The sequence below is a fragment of the Bacillus rossius genome (assembly GCF_032445375.1).
Source record: "Bacillus rossius redtenbacheri isolate Brsri chromosome 9 unlocalized genomic scaffold, Brsri_v3 Brsri_v3_scf9_1, whole genome shotgun sequence".
NCBI lineage: Eukaryota > Metazoa > Arthropoda > Insecta > Phasmatodea > Bacillidae > Bacillus > Bacillus rossius.
Genome location: NW_026962012.1, coordinates 8,105,437 through 8,124,023, shown reverse-complemented (window position 1 = coordinate 8,124,023; position 18,587 = coordinate 8,105,437). Strand labels below are relative to the sequence as shown.

Below are 18,587 nucleotides of genomic sequence, written 5' to 3'. Positions count from 1 at the left end.
TTGTTGTACACAGCAGTTTTCTAGCTGTCAGCGTTGCGGTCAATTTAGCATTCGTCGTTATGGTATTCGGCGTTATTGTACGTTCGGCGTTGTGGTAACGACCCAACATATACTCATATACACATACAGAGTGTCCCATAACTCAACGTCAAGCCGAGAACAGTTGTTAGGCCAATAAACCACAGTTCCGAATACAATTAAAACCAAAATTTGAAACATGTTGTAGTTTTGAAATTATAGGCATGTCTTAAAAGTTTTGTTATAATCTCCACCCTGCAACAAACTATTCGATACTGTGCGGGCAAAATTTTCTACGCAATCATAATCAGCCCTACTATAGATAACCGTTCAAAATAAATCAAACACGCCATATTTTTTTTTTTTTGGGGGGGGGGGGGTAATTTATTTGCTCTACTTATGCAGCAACAATTATTAAAAGGGAAACTTCTCTTTTTACACTTTACAAAAAAAACTTTGCAAATTTAAAAAGCAGTTTGCTTTAAATAGCCATATTTTCCAAATAATTGCTTATTTAGCAAAGGATTTTTTTTACAACTTGACTAGTAAAATTCACCCGATTAAAGCTTTTTGGTTGATTAATCTTACAAATATTATTTTTTTAAAAGTAAATAAGTTTGATTTCAATTTGAATTGTTATCAATAGTAGGATTCTTTACAATTGATTGAAAAAAAATTCTATACATAGTATCTAATAATTCAGTGCAGGGAGGGGATATTAAAACTTTTGAAAAACTACTATATCTCGAATACTACGAAACACATTTTGAATTTTTGTTTTATGATTCAGAACCTTACTTTACTGGCCTATTAACTGTTCTTTTTTGACGTTGAGTTATGAGACACTCTGTACATATTTTAGTTTGAATTAATGGCTAACACTAAGAGTGATAATATTTATTTTTATTTTAAAACCAGTTACCACATTTTCTAAAGGTCAGTTTATTAAATTATCAGAAAAAAAATTGGTTTTCTGTAAAGTCGGTTTATGGACGATAGTTTAACGTGACAACGTCAAAACAAAACATTGATGAAATGATTGCATACTTTATAAATAAAATTGAATAATTTTTATTTTAATAATAAAAGAATAAATACTTGAAATTATACTAGTAATCAGATTTTTAAAATGCAAGAATAATTAACCTTTATTGCCGAAATTGTTTTTGTAATAAGCAATGAAAACCACATTAACTTTTCACTTCACAGTCGAGTGGAAGAGAGATAGATGCGGCGCAAGCGTACAATGAGCGTAACGGGACAAAGCGTAACGGAAATTTGTGCGTAACGGGACACTTTTTCGTGCGTGCAGCCGGCGTTCATAGATTTATTAGACGTTGTCACGTCAAAAATTGTGTTGCAACGCAACACAAAAAATTTTTGTAGTATTTAGAACTCAGCTGGAAAATTTAAATATGGAGAACGCTTGTCTTTCTTTTTCTTGTAGTGATAGTTGTCAAACTACAAAGGCTGCAGGCCAAGGTTCACACTAATAGAGCTTTCCCTGAAAAGTTATTCTTCATAAAAAAAATTGGTTGTCTATAAAAACGGTTTACGAACGATAGTTTAACGTAACAACGTCATAACAAAACATTAATGAAATGATTGCATACTTTTATGAATAAAATTGAACAATTTTTATTGAATTATCACTATTTTGTATGGATAAAAAGGAATGAAATGAAATTTAATCTACAATTTAATTGATAAATTTATTTTTATTTACACTCTTTAATTCAAATATGTTTATTACTTTAAAGAAGAGATTATTTTAACTATAACTTTTATACATGTTTGCTATTTAACTTCTTCCAATCTGTGTTATTCTGTTGAGGATAGGGCGATGATAGGAAAAGTAGGAAACGAATGGGAGTGTTTCAAGTTGAATGTGCCTCGGAAAAGTCAAATCGATGGTTGTTCCAATCTAGTGGAAGAGAGATAGATGCGGCGCAAGCGTACAATGAGCGTAACGGGACAATGTGCGTAACGGGACAGTGAGTCATCTTTTTTTTCGTGCGTGCAGCCGGCGTTCATCGATTTATTAGACGTCGTCACGTCAAAAATGAAAATTCGACATGCATGTATAATCTAAGTTTTTTTTTTTAATTTCATGCGAAACGTGTATAAATTGTAACGCGCGAACCTGAAGTATAATTCAAGCATCAAAGGTCTCAGACGCCCGCCTCCTGGGATGACGGGAGCACGCAGCATCACCTCCTGGACCGCAGCATGGCGGCGCGACGCACGCACGCACGGCGTCATGTCGAGTCGGCCGCCCTATGAGATCGCGCCTAATTCCGTCCGCCAATCGCGCGGGACCAACAGGAGTCTGAGGGAGAGGGAGAGAAGCAAAAAAAGAAGGAGAAGCGACAGTGAAGAGGAAGGAAGAGGAAAAGGTTTAACTTCCCTCGTGCCCGCGCCGGAGCAGCCAAACTCCTGGAAACGTTAGCCCCGACAACAGAGAAGACACAAGACACAGAGAAGACACAAAGAAACAAAGAAACAGGCGAGGATGGATGGGACTGTACAGAATATGTATCTGTAATCGTTTACGAGTCACTTCATCTTTTCTATTGAGGATGGTTAAATTGGTCTCAAATATGTCTCGGGCAGCTTCGTCAGTTTTCTAGAGTACCTACCTGAAATTTGATATATATTGCACCCACTTCGAAAATCGTACAATTATATGGCTTGGCCTTCTTTAAAAAATAAATAACGTGCATACCTAGATACTAACTTTAAGACCGATCTGTGTTTTTTTTATTCATTTTAATTTTTGTTTGCAACGCAAGTTATAAAAAATGTATGTTTACTTGATTAAAGGAAATTACTAGAAACAGTAAAAAAAAGTATTTTCCCAAATATTTTTTTTTACTATTTACTAACCATACAGGATTATTCGTCGTAGAATTTAAATATATAAAATTATTACATATATCCTGAGAGAGTTAAAGCCATGGTTGTTAAATCTATTTTTATTGCTTCTTTATTGCGTTACCCCCGAATTCACGTGAAGATGTTTATTTCTAAACAGCGTAAGCCGATATTTTTCCTCTAATGCATTCGCTCACTGAGGACGGCATCCTTGTGTGGAACGCGATACGCCTGCTACAGAAGTTTTTGTTTCTAGTTCTTTTCCTTTTTTTGTTTTTCCAAGTCGACTCATCTTAAAGGCCGAGACACAACTTCATTTCTCCTGCAACCCCCTCGGGTCGGGGGAAGCCAGCACTAAAAATTTCAAGGCAGTCGTTAAAAAGGGCGGCTTCTCTTTAGCAGCGAAGGGTGATGCAGCGAAATTTTATTTCTGGCAGCACGACACGGGGGGCTGTTAAACGGGTGCTCGTATTTATTTGGTCTGCAGTAGTAGGTTGTAACCCCTAACAGCGGCCCTTTACGAACACTAACACATACAAATTGCCTCCTGAAAGGCGCGCCGCCTGAACCAAGAAAGACGTGTCCTTGTGCTCGTGCAGTGAAGGAAACCCGATTTTTCTCCCCCTTACACTTTGCTTTATTGTAATATACTACCACACGCACATGTAAAAATAGTGATTCTACTCTATTTTTCAAATACTCGGGTGACAACTCTAGTCAAATCTGCTTTTAATAAAATAATTTTTTTAAAGGATATTAAAAAAAAAACGAATAAAAATCGTAAAGATGCAAATACGAGTATGTAATAAATAATAAATCAAATAACGAAGCTTGTAAATGATATAACGTAGTTGCGGAAGTTAAAAAAATCATTAACACCGTAAAATTATATATTTCATATGCAATAAAAGCATACAATTTTTTGAAGTACCTATTAAAATGGTCGCTTTATAAATATGACTTTTCTATACAGAAGTATCGAACCAATACTAGCAAACTATTTATCTCCAAAAAAATTTAAAAAAAAAATAGTTTTCACATCTTCACACAACTTATATATGTAACTTTCAAAACGATTAAGTGAATATTCCTACCAACTTGATATATAAGAAAATTTTGTATGCTGGACCTCAGGTTCTGCTAGTTATCAAGTCTCATTCTTCAATACAGAGGCCATAAGGGAAGAGAGAGAGAGAGAATATATCACTTGCACTTTTAAATATTAACATAGCCTAGAATTAATTATCCTTATATAGTTACTAATATGGTTTAGCTAAGCGGGGTGGGTATGCTTAGTTTACTATATTTGCAAAAGAATCTTACCCGAAAAGAAAAAAAAAGATTTATATAAGGTTGAGTGCATAGTTTCAAAACATTTCGCGTCAAATTAAAAATTAAATCAACTGAAGCAATTTAACACTTCATTATCAGAAAACAATACTGATATGAATGTTATTTTAACAACTTTAACTCCCATCTGTACACACACACGACGAAAAGGCTGTCCGACCCGGTCACTGTCTTGCACATAAAGGTTACTGGGCCATTGATGCGCGTGACAGTGTCGACCTTGTCAATTCTTTTTGTTCTATCCAAATTATGCTAGTTAATATCTCAAGGTAGGCAAACCCCTATTCCTGCCTGTATGAAACATGCATGCCATGAACAGAGAGTTGCGGAATTCGCAATAGGTCTTTCTCAAATAACTATAGTAAATATTATTCTTATTGTTGAAATTAACGCAGCTATTAATTAAATAATATTTTAAGATGTCAATGTATCTGTATAGTAATACTACTGTCGGGGTAATCCTGCTAGTTCTGGGAAAAGTTGAGGAAATAATTTTTAATTTACTCCAATAAATACAGTTTTAATTGGATTTTAATCACAATATTTACACCTGTAAACGTGCTATAATATCAAATACTGTCCCCATGGATATGGATAATACGTAGGGGCATGCAGATTTCGAGAAAAAATTTCGAGACTAGATGAAAGTTAAAACACTGGAACATCGTCTGTGTTTAGAGATTGGGTGAGTTTCTCCCAGGTACATACCGATAGTAGCAACACCAATCACAGCGATTCAGTGCGGAAGTAAACGCGTCCTGAGTGGCTCGTTCAAATAAGGCAACGACTTCTCTCGCAGACGGGCTATCAATCACAAGAAAGAAACCACAGGTTCGGGTATACCTTGTTGCAGTCTAACGTGCAATCAAATCTTTTTCGCGAAAAATGCCTGCCCCTAATAACAACGTAGTGAAAGTGAGCAACAACACAGCTGATGGGCTGTATGCCTTGTGCTCATTGTTCCACGGGTAGTTTAGACAATGCCCCGTAGAACAAGAGCCGGTATCAACATTACACCAGTCAAATGGCCCGACCCCATGCAACCCGACCAGAAAGTGAGAGCGTATGAGTAGCTTGCAGCCGATCCCGGCAGCGGGGAAATGGCGCTGGTGTTGCCCGGCCACGAAGCCGACATGCAGAGCGGAGGAAGGATGCGGCTTACTTGTCTTGGACCTGGGCTCCCGGGGACCGTCGACGGTGACCTTGATCGCCTTGTTGTAGGTCGTCATCTGCGGCGGGGACGAGCTGACGGTGATGGTCAGCGTGAAGCTCTTCCCTGGGGAAACAACACACCGTTCCGTCATCGCTATTTCGAATGGTTCCTGCGACGGGGAAGATAATCACATCATTACATCATCACTAGGGGCATGCAGATTTCGCGAAAAGATTTCGAGGCAAGCAGAAAGTTAAAACACTGTAGCATCGTCTGTGTTTCGTGATTGGGTGAGTTTCTTTCAGGTACACGTATTTCGTAACAACACCAATCGCGATAATCCAGTGCGGAAGCAAACGCGTCCTGAGTGGCTCGGTCAAATAAGGCAACGACTTCTCTCGCAAACGGCCGTCAATCACAAGGAAGAAACCACAGATGCGGGTATACCTTTCTGCAGTCTAATAAGTGTTTAGATCTTTTCGCGAAAAATGCTTGCCCCGAATCATCACGTAGTTACTAGGGCCATGCATGTTTCGCGGAAAAGATTCCAAGACCAGCTGAAAGTTAGGGGCGGGCATTTTTCGCGAAAAGATCTGAATGCATATTAAACTGCAACAAGGTATACCCGTAACTGTGGTTTCTTCCTTGTGATTGATAGCCCGTCTGCGAGAGAAGTCGTTGCCTTGTCTGACCGAGCCACTTTACTTCCGCACTGAATCACTGTGACTGTTGTTGTTATAATCGATATGTGCCTGGGAGAAATTCACCCAATCACGAAACACAGACGATGCTACAGTGTTTTAACTTTCATCTAGTCTCGAAATCTTTTCGCGAAATCTGCATACCCCTACTTAAAGTTAAAACACTCTAGCATAGTCTGTGTTTCGTGAATGGATGAGTTTCTTCCAGGTACATGTCGATTGTTACTACACTAATTACAGCAATTCAGCGGGAAAGCTAACGGGTCCTGAGTTAAGCTCGGTTAAACAAGGCGACGACTTCTCTCGCAGACGGCCGCAAATAGCAAGAGAGGAACCGCTGATGCGGGTATACCTTGTTGTAGTCTAATAGGCGTTCTGATTTATTCGCGAAAAATGCCTGCTCCTAGAAATTACTGGTTGATACTTTTGGTCATATATAAAATATGAATGACGGAGATGAAAACACGAACACACAGAGAAAAAAAGCCAAAATCAGACGTTGTCAAATGTTAAATGCATGAAATTTTGACATCGGCTTATTTTGACTGGTTTTTTTGTTTGTTTGTGTATCCATCTATGTTTGTCCTTTCATCGGCAATTCTCTCTGGCGAACAATGTAGACTAGCAGTGGCGTATGTCCAAAATAGTGTTTTAAATCACGTGACCTTTGCAGTGGCTACATTGATCTGAAAACACTGCAGGCCTGCATGTTACATTCAACTCTGAATTCTAGTGTCTGCTTTGCGTTTGTGGCTTTTAAACTATCGTAAAATGATCACTTTTAAAGCTTCATATTTCCAGAAATCGCACATGGATATTTCGCATTCGAAAATGTGTAGTCGTTTAAGATAAAGCAGTAACTTCAGTATCATACAGAAGCAAGAAAGAGTTTACAGTTTCCCATTAATTAAAAATTTAATATTTTTTCTAAGAAAAAATAAACTATAACGGTAACGTTCATTTTACACTTAGTAACGCAAATTTTTGTTTAAAATTATAATTAATTCTGATTTTACAGTAGTCTATGACAAAAATTGGGTTTCAGTGGCACAGACTTCAAAAATTTCAAATTCGTAAAACATTTTAAAGATCTTGATAGTAATTAGTTAAATTCTGAAACAAATAACCGCATAACTATCTACAATACCATGAAAATGTTGTTGAAGCTGCAAGCTCAGTGTAATGGAAAAATCGTTGTGTTCCTTGCTACAGAAGCTGCATATATTCCGCACTGTCCTATTCCCAGATGGCGCACGAGTTCAAGACACGTAAACCGGAAGGAACGAAAGCAGAACACATGTCTCATGCCGGACTAAAAATTTTAATCACCCGCGATTGAATTCCTGTCTTAGCCATCAGATTTCATTTCGCCAAAATGCTTATTCTGAAATTAATACTAGCAAATTTTGCACAGTTAAAAACAAATGACGGAAAATTTACGGAATTTCCGTCGAAGAATGTATACTAAGCAAACTAAGGAAGGTTCTTTGTAATTCTTGATAACTACATTTTAATGGAAACCACGCTAGATTCCAAATTATTATTTTATCAATGAAGACACTTATAATTAAAGAAAGTTCTATTTATTATTTGTAATTTACTGTAAACAATTTTCAACAGTGTAAGGAGGTCGTTCCTTCCTACAGACAATGGAAGATTCCCTAAACCAAAACCTCTGGTTGCTGATGTGTGTTTTGGCGTCTCTGAAATGATTGCTTTGCTGACAACGAGGAGTAAATATCACGAACCGTAAGATAAAGAATTTCGCTAGCTCACTTGAAATGCTGACTGTCTCCGGCTAGTAGGCGAAAAGGGAAGATGTTCACCGGGAGTGTCGAGACACGCAGTACAGTCTGAGTCACGCAGATCGTCGCGGATTGGAGAGTTCTCGGAAGTAGTTCAGAAAGTCCACTGTAGTTGTTTGCAAACAACTCCGTGTGGTGGTCAGTGCTAGCCACTGGACCTTCTTCCAGGGCGAGTGCGTGAGGCGTGCGCGCCAGGCGTTGAGTAGGCGTGGCCTGCGGAAGCCGAGCGGAGTCGAGGCTGGTCTGCGCTCCAGACGTACGCCAGTTCTGCCAGGTGTCGGGGGAGGGGGAATAATTTATGGCCTCCCCCAGGTGCTTTGGCTTGGGCACGGAAAGTCCTGTAATCGATTCACCAACTAGGCGCAAGATGCATGGAGTCCCGTGTTTTAATGAGGGGAGGGGGGGTTCCTCGCTGACGAATACCCTCATTTAGCGTCTCTTCATTACGCACGAGGATAGTCTCGATGACATATAACTACGCCATTGATTTCATTTACTGTTGGTGCGGCAAAGTTAAGGCTGTCCGGTGTTTTTTTTTAAATTTGGTTTTAAATGACTGGAAGTGTCCCAATAGTAGGGATGGAGAATATTTGCTGTCGCAGCGACAGCCTTGTTGCGTGTAGCGTGTAGTTACGAATGTAACTCCAAGTCGCAGGGCCATGCCACAACAAGGGACAGCGGAAATTTCTCGCCGTGTGTCGCTAAGAGTAACGGCGCCGCTCAATAGACAGTGAGCAGCGTCACGCGACTCGCCTAGTGCTGTTCGTTTCGCAAAACCATTTTTTCCAAATAAAATGAATCGGTAAACCACAAGTGGGAAACTTCAGAACGATGCGCTTCACGAGTGTGGCCAGTTACACTCTTTGAAATAGCAAGTGATTTTGACCATAATGTTATCGTCTACTGAGAAATGACGAACAAAATAAGAAGCCACTATTTTATTGAAACTAAGATGGACACTTCTTAGTTTCTGTGTGTTCAACAATATTATATTAATGTGCAGAGTATACAAAAAAAATACAGCAAACATTTTGCAGAATTTTTTTAAAATCACATAAAACTATTTGGTTATTTAGGAAATGTATAATGAATAATGACAATAAAATATGAACTAGTTTGTTTTCTCTTAACTTTGTTTTTAGTTAATAATGAGCAACACTGCACAGTAAATATTTATAATACTTGAATAGCAAGATAACAATCCTAATAAAAAAAAGTTGTACATTAAAAAAATTGATATCATAGTTGTTAGAATTTCATGAACAAAAAAAAACACACAATTAAATAATTTGTTTCTAAAATAGCTCAAACCTACATGCATTTCAAGCAAGATTCAGTTTGATGTCTCTCCATTTGGTGCCGTTCGTGAAGCTTCGGGATTACGATGTCGCGGCGACTTCAACTTGAACCTACGATTTTCACGTCACTGGTCGCGACTTGTCACAGTGACGTGATGGCTCGCGCGACACGCTGAAATCGCGGGGTCGTAAGTTTGTTACCAAGAACCAATCATGACTTGAAAGTACAAGCACAGTCTGTAGCCAAGAGGTTCGACGGCCAAACATAATCTGCGATGTGGTAACGCCTGAACGATCCGGTCTACGCGGGCACACATAAGCTGTGCAGAGTTACATAAAAAAAGCATCACGCATTTATGAATCTGCTCAAGATATCCGAGTGCTATATGTTTACGAACAACATTTTAAAAACATCGCTGAGGGTGGATGAGTAGCTTAGTTTCCGCAACTTGTTTCTAAACTGTATTTTATGAATATTAAATAGGCTAACACACATTTTTTTCAGAATAATTGTTAGGCATGAAACTCCCGGTACAGATTATTGAAAGAACACAAAGGACTTAAGTTAAACTTTATCTTAGTTTATACGTAGGGGCAGGCATTTTTCGCGAAAAGATCTGAACAACTTTTAGACTGCAACAAGGTATACCCGCACCTGTGGTTTCTTCCTTGTGATTAGCGGCCGTCTGCGAGAGACTGAGCAACTCAGGACGCGTTTGTTTCCGCACTGAATCACTGTGATTGATGTTGTTACATTCGAAATGTACCTGGGAGAAACTCGACCAATCACTAAACACAGGCGATGGTACAGTGTTTTAACTTTCATCTAGTCTCGAAATCTTTTCGCGAAATGTGCATGCCCCTATTTATACGGCATACCGGTGAAATATGACGAGGCGAGAGGAAAGCGCGCCAGGAGGCGATGCCGCGCTATAAGCTCGACCTTGTGACCCGGCGGGCCTCTGCTAGTGGCGGAGGCCGTCGCTAAGGTGGTGCGACAGGAGGAGTGTGCGGGGCTAAGTGGCCCGCCGAGGAGGGGGGTGCAGGGGTTGTCGCCTGACCTCGCGCGCCCCCGGCCCTGGCGGCGCCTGCACTTCCCGCCGCAGACACCATCGCCGGCAGTCTTGAGGGAGACCTCGCACACCCGCCCCCCACCCCCCTTGCTAACCCTGGGCAAGGGTGGCTCCTTCCCTCTGGTCTTCCGAAACGCCGAGAGAATTGCCGGCGCGACGTCCCTCACATAGAGCGACACAACAGTCGACATATCACTCGTCTTCAATATTGTTCTGGTACAATTTATACTAATATATAGGGGCATGCAGATTTCGCGAAAAGATTTCGAGACTAGATGAAAGTTAAAACACTATAGCATCGACTGTGTTTCGTGATTGGGTGAGTTTCTCCCAGTTACATGTCGATTGTTACAACGCCGATCACAGTGATTCAGTGCGGAAGTAAACGCGTCCTGAGCGGCTCGGTCAAACAAGGCAACGACTTCTCTCGCAGACGGCCGCCAATCACAAGGAAGGAACCACAGGTGCGGGTAGACCTTGTTGCAGTCCAAAAGGTGTTCAGATCTTTTCGCGAAAAATGCCTGCCCCTACTAATATACCATACAACCGTCTAACATTCTCTGAATGTTTCTTGCAATAGGGAAGATTGATCGAAGATTTTTTTTGAACATGCGTGATTGTTAGTTAAACTGTGTGTATGTCATAATAAATCTGAATAACGTACAAAAAAATCCCACGGAAACAAGCCAAAATCAGTCGATGTCAGAAGCCAAAAGCATTGACCGCACAGATAATTACTTTCAGTCTGTTTGTGCCTGAGGACGGAAACAGATCTGAGTTCCCGAAAACGTCGCCACTGTTGTCGTAGGAAGCCTACGAGTCACTGTGTTCGTCCAGAATATATGTTTCGTCACATCTCTGGGTTCGACTGTGCGTGTCTGTGTTACCGTTTTGTTGTGAACATTGTCTGTTCTGTATCGTTTTCCGGTTCATCTGTTTGTCGTTGTGTTGTCCATGGTCTTTTTTTGTCATTATTTACAGTTCTTGTGGCAACTGCCTTGTCATTGTTAGCTAACTGTGTTAGTATGTTCTTGTAATCATTTTATTACTAATCCCTTCCACAAAATTTTCTGTGCTGTCTATGATTTTTAACTTTTTTATGAATCGGTTGATTTTGAATTGTCTTCAATGTGTTTGCATTATTCATGTTAATTGTCCATTATTGAGGTTTCTTATGACACAGTTTAACCAGCAATTGCGTTATGTCCAAATAAAAATATTTAAGCAAACAATCAAAATTATTGATTGGTTTAATTCTTGAGCTATTTTTAGTTGACATATTATCTGTTATTTGTAGAGGCATGTGTATCTTGCAAAATGATTACGAAACTTGATGCGTAATAAAACATTGTGGCGTCGTCTGTGTTTCGCAGTTGTTTGAAGTTTATTTCAGGCAGGTTCATGTCAACTGTAGGGTCACGAATAACAATGATTGTGTGTGGGAACGAACCAGGCTGTTGTTGTTTTTTTTTTTTTTTTTTTTTTTTTTTTTTTTTTTTTTTTTTTTTTTTTTTTTTTTTCGCAGACGGCCGCCAATGTTCATGGGGTAACTTCACAGTGGTGAAAATACTTCTGGCACGAGTTTAATCATTTAATTTTAGCAAAGTTCCTTATTTAAAAATTTCCTCACACTTATAAGGATGGATTATTCTCATCTAGCAGCATGGTATTCGATTTTTAAAAAAGTCAATTTTGGTTACCGGTTACCATAAATCCATCAGTTGTATAAAAATTTAACATACGTAAATATTAAAAAAAACTCCAAGTTTTTTATTTTTATTTTTCATGAATAATTTTTTCAAATGTTGACTTTTTAAATGTGTTTTTGCATCTGACAGAAATTGTTTTAAATTTCTTCATTCTAAATTTGTATTGGAATATTAGCTACTGGAAACTTTAATATGAATAATATAAGGTTTCACCGATTTGTTAATAAACAACTAAGTATATTTTTACTGCAGCTATTATGACCTATTTTAGCAGAATTATAGATGAAATTACTTAATTATTTTTAATTACTATCTACTTATTATTTAGCACTAAAAATTTTAGAAATTTTTATTGCTCAAACAACTTGAGTGCACTACATATATAGCTTCAGAATCGTCATTACTCAATCTGTCGAATAACTCAGAGGTGCCCACCCCCCCAAACACTATGACTCACCCCCCCCCCCCCTTCCTAACCTAATGATGCCCCCCCAACGAAATTTTTTATGCCATTTTCTCAATGATTTACTCAATGATTTTAAAATATTATACTTTTTTAGTATTATATTTGATCACATTTTGCATTAATGAAAACTGATTTTCTAATAATAATTTTGGTCATATCAGGTAATATTTCCATCCTGAACCGACAGATGCCAAACTGCTTTTGTTGAGGAAAGTGCGGGGTTGCCAATTTGATTTACAAGATCCCATTCAATTATCAAAGCACTAGAAACGTATGTTCACATTAGAAGCTATAATTATGTAAATAATATATACATTTTTCTCATCTTTTAACCACCCCCCCCCCCCTGAAATTTTAATGACGCAGTCTGCGTCGTTACCCCCCTTTGTGGGCACCCCTGAATAACTAAATGAGATCTTGCAATCGTGGCAGACTAAAGCTAACCACAAATTAATATCGTGATATCGTATCATACTAAAGCTTTTAAAACAGTCCCTAACCTCACTCTTGTAAAATTATCAGTCTTTGCGGTTCGGGGTCTCGTAAAACATCGCGCTTATTTGAAAGCGATGTAGGTTACAACACAACACATCAGCATGACTCATATCATGAGAACCGTGTCCGTGCCAAAGTATTTGGAGTCCAATTAAATCACTGAGTTTCCATCCCCGAACTGAATAAGCTCGTGACGCAAAAACCACAATTGAAGCTTTATGATTGAAATTTTTGATGTGTAAAATCTTAGCTTTCGGTTTACGGCATTTGGCTGGAGTAATTTCGTGAATGCAACGGAAGTTATGGAACGGAAATGTGTAACAACCACGGCGCTACCATCTGTGGCGGAAGGCGCGAACCAAAGTTTACTATGACTAAGGGAAACTTTATGGTGTTAACTGATTGATGAATTTGAACAAGATGGGCAGTATTTAAATAAATTCCTGGTCGAAAATTACGTCCAAATCTGGGAGTTTAATATTTTATGAAGGGGGATTTTTTTTTCGCTTTTATCGGAGCCTTTTCAAGATAAAGTTCAAAATTTATGTTTTTTTATCAAATTATTCAATAGTTGACGTAGCTGCTCTGGTAATGAATTCTAGCGGCGTGTGGGGAAAATACGCGTGATTCGCGTCCCAAAATGTAGTTTAAAACACATTTTTCGTTTATTTATCACACTTTGAATTATTTTAAAGAAATCTATGTTAAATTTCGCGACATACTTACATATTATAAGTGTATTTGCAACATGAAAACACATGAATTTGCTCGTTCGCGAAGTTAGTTGATTCACATCACTGGCGAGTACGGAAACTAGCTCACATTTTTTGCCGCATTAAAAACTTACTAATTGTTTTGAAGACATCATAAACAGTATTAGATTATCTGTTTTGCCTAAGAGTTTCATCATTGTGCTAGCCTTAGCTTTTTTTTTACAACAAATGTCCCACCACATTTAAAACCTTGAAGAAAATAATTACTTAGATAAGAAATTTACCATGGAATTTTTACAAAGGTACAAATAAATAAATTTAATTTTCGTAACTTTAGTTTTTATTTTATATCTAACTGTCATGAGTTTTAATTAAAGAATAATAATAAGGTTTTACTTTACAAGAAAATGTATATTTTGTTTATTTCTGAATTCATGGACTTCACATCGATAAATAGTCGTTAAATTTTTATTTAAGTACATTTATATTTATTAATAAACATATAAAATTTGAAAAAATATATTTATGAATTTATTTTCCTTTATTAAAGAAAAGTGTATCATATAAACATCTTAATGAGTTGAATTAGGTCATTAGTTAAATTGTAGAATTCTTTTGTGAATTATTTTATTGTTAAGTATTACACAATGAAACTTTGCGATTTCAGTTTTCTGACAATTAACAAAATTTCAGTGAGAAAATTGAAGTAAAGACAGGATGATTACACTATAATGAAAGTTTTTAAATATAACAGAGGAACAGGAGCATTATTATAATAAATAAAAAAAGCCCCTTCAGTTGAATCAGCCCCGAAAAGTAGTAACAAATTCTAGCTTTTTTCAGATAAAATACACACAGTCACTTGCAGAATATAAAGAAGAAGGTCTTTTTTTTCTGGGAAAATAGTAGAGCAAAACATAAACAATCTAATTATTATTAAGAAAACTTACCCAAATGCCTATATATAAATTTCTCTTAATTCCATGCGGTCGTTGAACTTTTAATGTACATCTAACATATTGTGGTGCCAAGATGCTTACAGAAAACATGCTTCTCAAAAAGAAGGAAAATTATTTTCATAGTTATTTTCAGATTTAATTTATACTAGCTGCAATACCGGGTAAAAATATATCGCGCACTTTATGTTATAGTTTCTAGTCATAAAAAGAAATAATGTCGATTTATAACATACGTTAAAATATTGGTTTTACAATTTGGCAATCATTAGTTAACAATGAAATGTAGAGATAGCGTAGTGATCGTCAATCAACAAAAGATACAAGAAAATGTTAGCCTGCCTACATTCATTCGACACCATGTCCGGTCTAGGGGGAACTTATAAAATTTCTTTTTTTTTGTAAGATAGCGTAATTTTCGTACTAAACTAAAACCTTCTTCACCAATGGGCGATGAAGATCTGCCAACCCATGTAACTCACATTGGCCTATGGCTGCAGGGATTGGTTGTGGAGTTATAAAGGTTCTTACATGAAAACCACACTGACTTTTACTATATAAATTGATATTAATTAAATCTTGAAACTGTAACGTTTCGTCGACACACAGCAAAAATTTTCTGCAATTAAAAAAAAATCCTTCGGAAACCATTTGCCATGAAATAGTTTGTGATATAGCATACTACAAGAAAGATATTGTAAGTTATAATTAGTACAATATATGGCTATGGATAATTTTACATATATGAAATACGTTTTTTTCGAGATAATACTGAGTATTTATTACTAGTATTTGCACATAATGTTATATTTTAATAAATGTTTCATTTAAGCCTAATTTCTTTGTTGTAGATATCAAATATTCAACAATTTGACTTTATTTTGTTTTATCATGCTTAGTAATGTGCGCAGTAAATATTGAAAAGTTATTCAGGAAACAGTTTGAAAAAAAATAACTATGGAAAGTACTGGAACAAAACAAAATTATAAATGCCCACGTAAGAAACCAAACACAGTGATAGAGTTGTTTTCATGAAAATTTAAAAATTTAAAAATATATTTTATTTTACGTAAACATTTATGTTACATAAAAAAAATACAGTCAATCAAGATCTTCAGAGACGGAGTCATACAAGGAAGGACAATGAGAGATATTGGGTAGAATTCAGCCACGGCATATAGTGAAGAAGCGTCCCAGAACTTTTCTGGAGTGATTTCCAGAAACTATGGAAAATTGAAACCAAGATAGCAGGAAGGTCTGCCCGCGCTGTATTCCAGAGCATTTATTACCACTGAGCTGTCTCTTTCGATCTGACACAAAAGCCTTATCTAAAGTTAATATTTTTAAAATGTGTTTTTCACAAACACACAAAAATATTTATATCCTTAATGGTTTATCGTAAACAGTATCTTAACCAGCAACATAAGGCTTGGTCTTAGAAGACCAGTTGGTTATTTAATTTTCGTGTTACTAATGTAAATGAAGGAACTTTACTGTAAATTCCTTCCGAAAAGTTATTGAAATTTTTGTTGGTTCATAAATGTCCTCTCGATAAATTTACAAGAAGCTGTCTTCAATAATAGTTGCAACGGGAAAATAAAGTATCCAACTCGGCGTGTGAGAATGCGCCTTAAAAACCTCGATATTTTACTCAAAAAAGTCATAAATGGATATAGAAAAAACTCATATGAATGCAAATGATTTTATTAGTCAGTCAGATAAGATATGCGAATCTTTTGTGAGTTATAATAGAAACGATGTAATAAACGCACGGGAAACTTTAAAACGTAGAAGTTATTACAATTCAACCGATTTTCCGAAAACAATTAGTCGGTAAATTTTTTTGTGTTGACAAGAAGGGGGAGTGGGTATAATTTAGAGAAGGTCGTAAACACACATTGGAGTGGGGAAGAGAAAACTAACGATGAAATAATTTTTCCTCCGTGGGCGGAAGTTAGAGAAGGAAGAGGGAGAGAGATGTTACGACTGGAGACTTGATAAACGGGTGCCGGACATATATTGTAATATTTTACAGCCGCACAATTAGGCGTGGCGAGGCAGCGCAACCCAGCTGCCGGCGGCGGAACTAACAGCGGGTGCATCGGCAGTTGTGCTGCAGCCCGTTCCCTCGACGACGACTCAAGAAGTCCTTTCATAGGCAACATTTCACCGGACTTAACACGTGAATACGTCTTTAAAATCGCTTCCATGATTTCTAATTATAAATATCTGTGTTAAGTATGTATTTATATTATCTTTATCTGTCTGAAGAGAAAAAAAAACTGAACTCACATTATTTCCTCGTACGATAATGGTTAAGAGATTTTTTTTTGTAATTCAATTTATTATTCTGGTGTTATTCTGTAAGGAATAGGTTTAAGCTTCTATTATTGTGCAAATCCTCAAAAACGAACTTAGTTGGATAAAGTAATTTCTGATTAATTTACTTTTTGTAAAAACTTCAAAGTAGAAACGGCTCTGTAAGGTAAAGCTTAGTTTGTAGGAAGTATTTAAAAAGTGATTTGACAAAAAAAAACTATGTATGTAATACTATATATAGTAAGTGTTATTATTAAAAGCAATGTTTAGAAATTTGTGATTAATATTTCTTTAAGTGTATATTATGAACAAAAAGGTTACTTTAATAACGTCAAGTAATAAAAACAATAACTTCCTGTCCGCGTACTAATTATGATTTTTTTTTTTTAATTTTATATTTGGTGGTTACAGCGCGCGCGAACTCCCCTCCCAATGGCCCACCAGTGGAGCAGCGGGCGAATAGACCGGTGTTGCACGCTGCGTGTCGAATCGCAGGACAAATGACGAACGGAAGCAGCTTGACGCATCCCATTCCGTCGTGACGTCTTAATCGGCGGCGGCGCGCGGCGATGACGGTTGGGGCGGACGAGTGAAAGGGTTGTAACCGCCGGCATTCGACGACCCCGGAGCGGCATCTGTAAGACGCGGCATATGCCGAGTAGCGCTTTTATGATAAAGTGACCCGAGGAGGGGGGGTAATTTTTTTTCTTTAAACCCTAACAGCGAAGAACAGCTGTCTTATGCCGTAAAGAGAGAGATTGTGCGTGTGTGTGTATGTGTGTTTCTGCAGTGCTGATAAAGTCTCAATGCTCAGGACACAGCCAACTGTCTGGTCAGCTGAGTGAGGTACGGGCCTGAGGCGTTGACTATGCTGGGTTGGTGGCCCCAGCCGCTGTTCATTGCCGAAGCTCTAATACCCTCCCGATCTAACAAAAGGGAGCGATCCCTAACAGTTCTGCTTTTCTTAAAAGCTCTGGAATGTTTATCAAAAGCGAACTGGAATGCTTCACCAACCCTACTCTATTAGGGCGCATATGTGGGAGGGAAATGTGAGAATGCCGGTCGTAAGGTCGGAATAATCTGTATGTGTGTTTCTGTGCATGCCAAGAATTACGTCACTGTGGGAAGAAAAATAAATTGGTTCCTCCTATTTTGGTATAGGTTAAAACTCTGGAAAAGAATAAAATATTAGAAATTTTTCAGACATTCGGGTTCGTACAGCCTTTATGTTTCTGATGCGTAAAAATCTTAGCTCTTGGTTTATGACATTTGGTAGGCGTAATTTCATGAAAACAGAACGGAAGTCGATGAACGGAAATGTGACACAAAGATGGTGGGCCAACTTGTAGCAACATAATCCCGCAAAAAGTCACTTTCGTAAACATGAGGGTACATACCAAACTTATTGGTGTGCCAAAGAAAACTTTATGATAATGAATATAGTTTGGAAATTACTTAGTAAACCGAAATAGTCAAAGTAAGAAAACTGGCATAACAATGATTATAATACATATACTACTTCTACATTACCAAATGACAATAGCACTGCGGTAGAGAACGTGCTTGTTAACCTCAAGGGAGATGAATTGAATCCCGTCACTAGGGAAAAATATACCTATATGAATTTTTACTTTTTGTAATACCATTGTGTATAGGA

The 18,587-nt window shown here is 37.5% G+C and overlaps 1 protein-coding gene across 1 annotated transcript in view; it reads right to left on the bottom strand.

Annotated features, from left to right (window-relative positions):
• Positions 1-2,189: 2,189 nt before the first annotated feature.
• Positions 2,190-18,587, bottom strand: part of LOC134542705 (runt-related transcription factor 1-like) — a 100,915-nt gene continuing 84,517 nt past the window's right edge. Inside the window, exons 2-3 of the mRNA XM_063387171.1 lie at positions 5,292-5,518; positions 2,190-2,204 (exon numbers count right to left, since the gene is read on the bottom strand). Of these exons, the coding sequence (XP_063243241.1) occupies positions 2,190-2,204; positions 5,292-5,518 (242 nt within the window). The remainder of the gene's footprint in view (positions 2,205-5,291; positions 5,519-18,587) is intronic.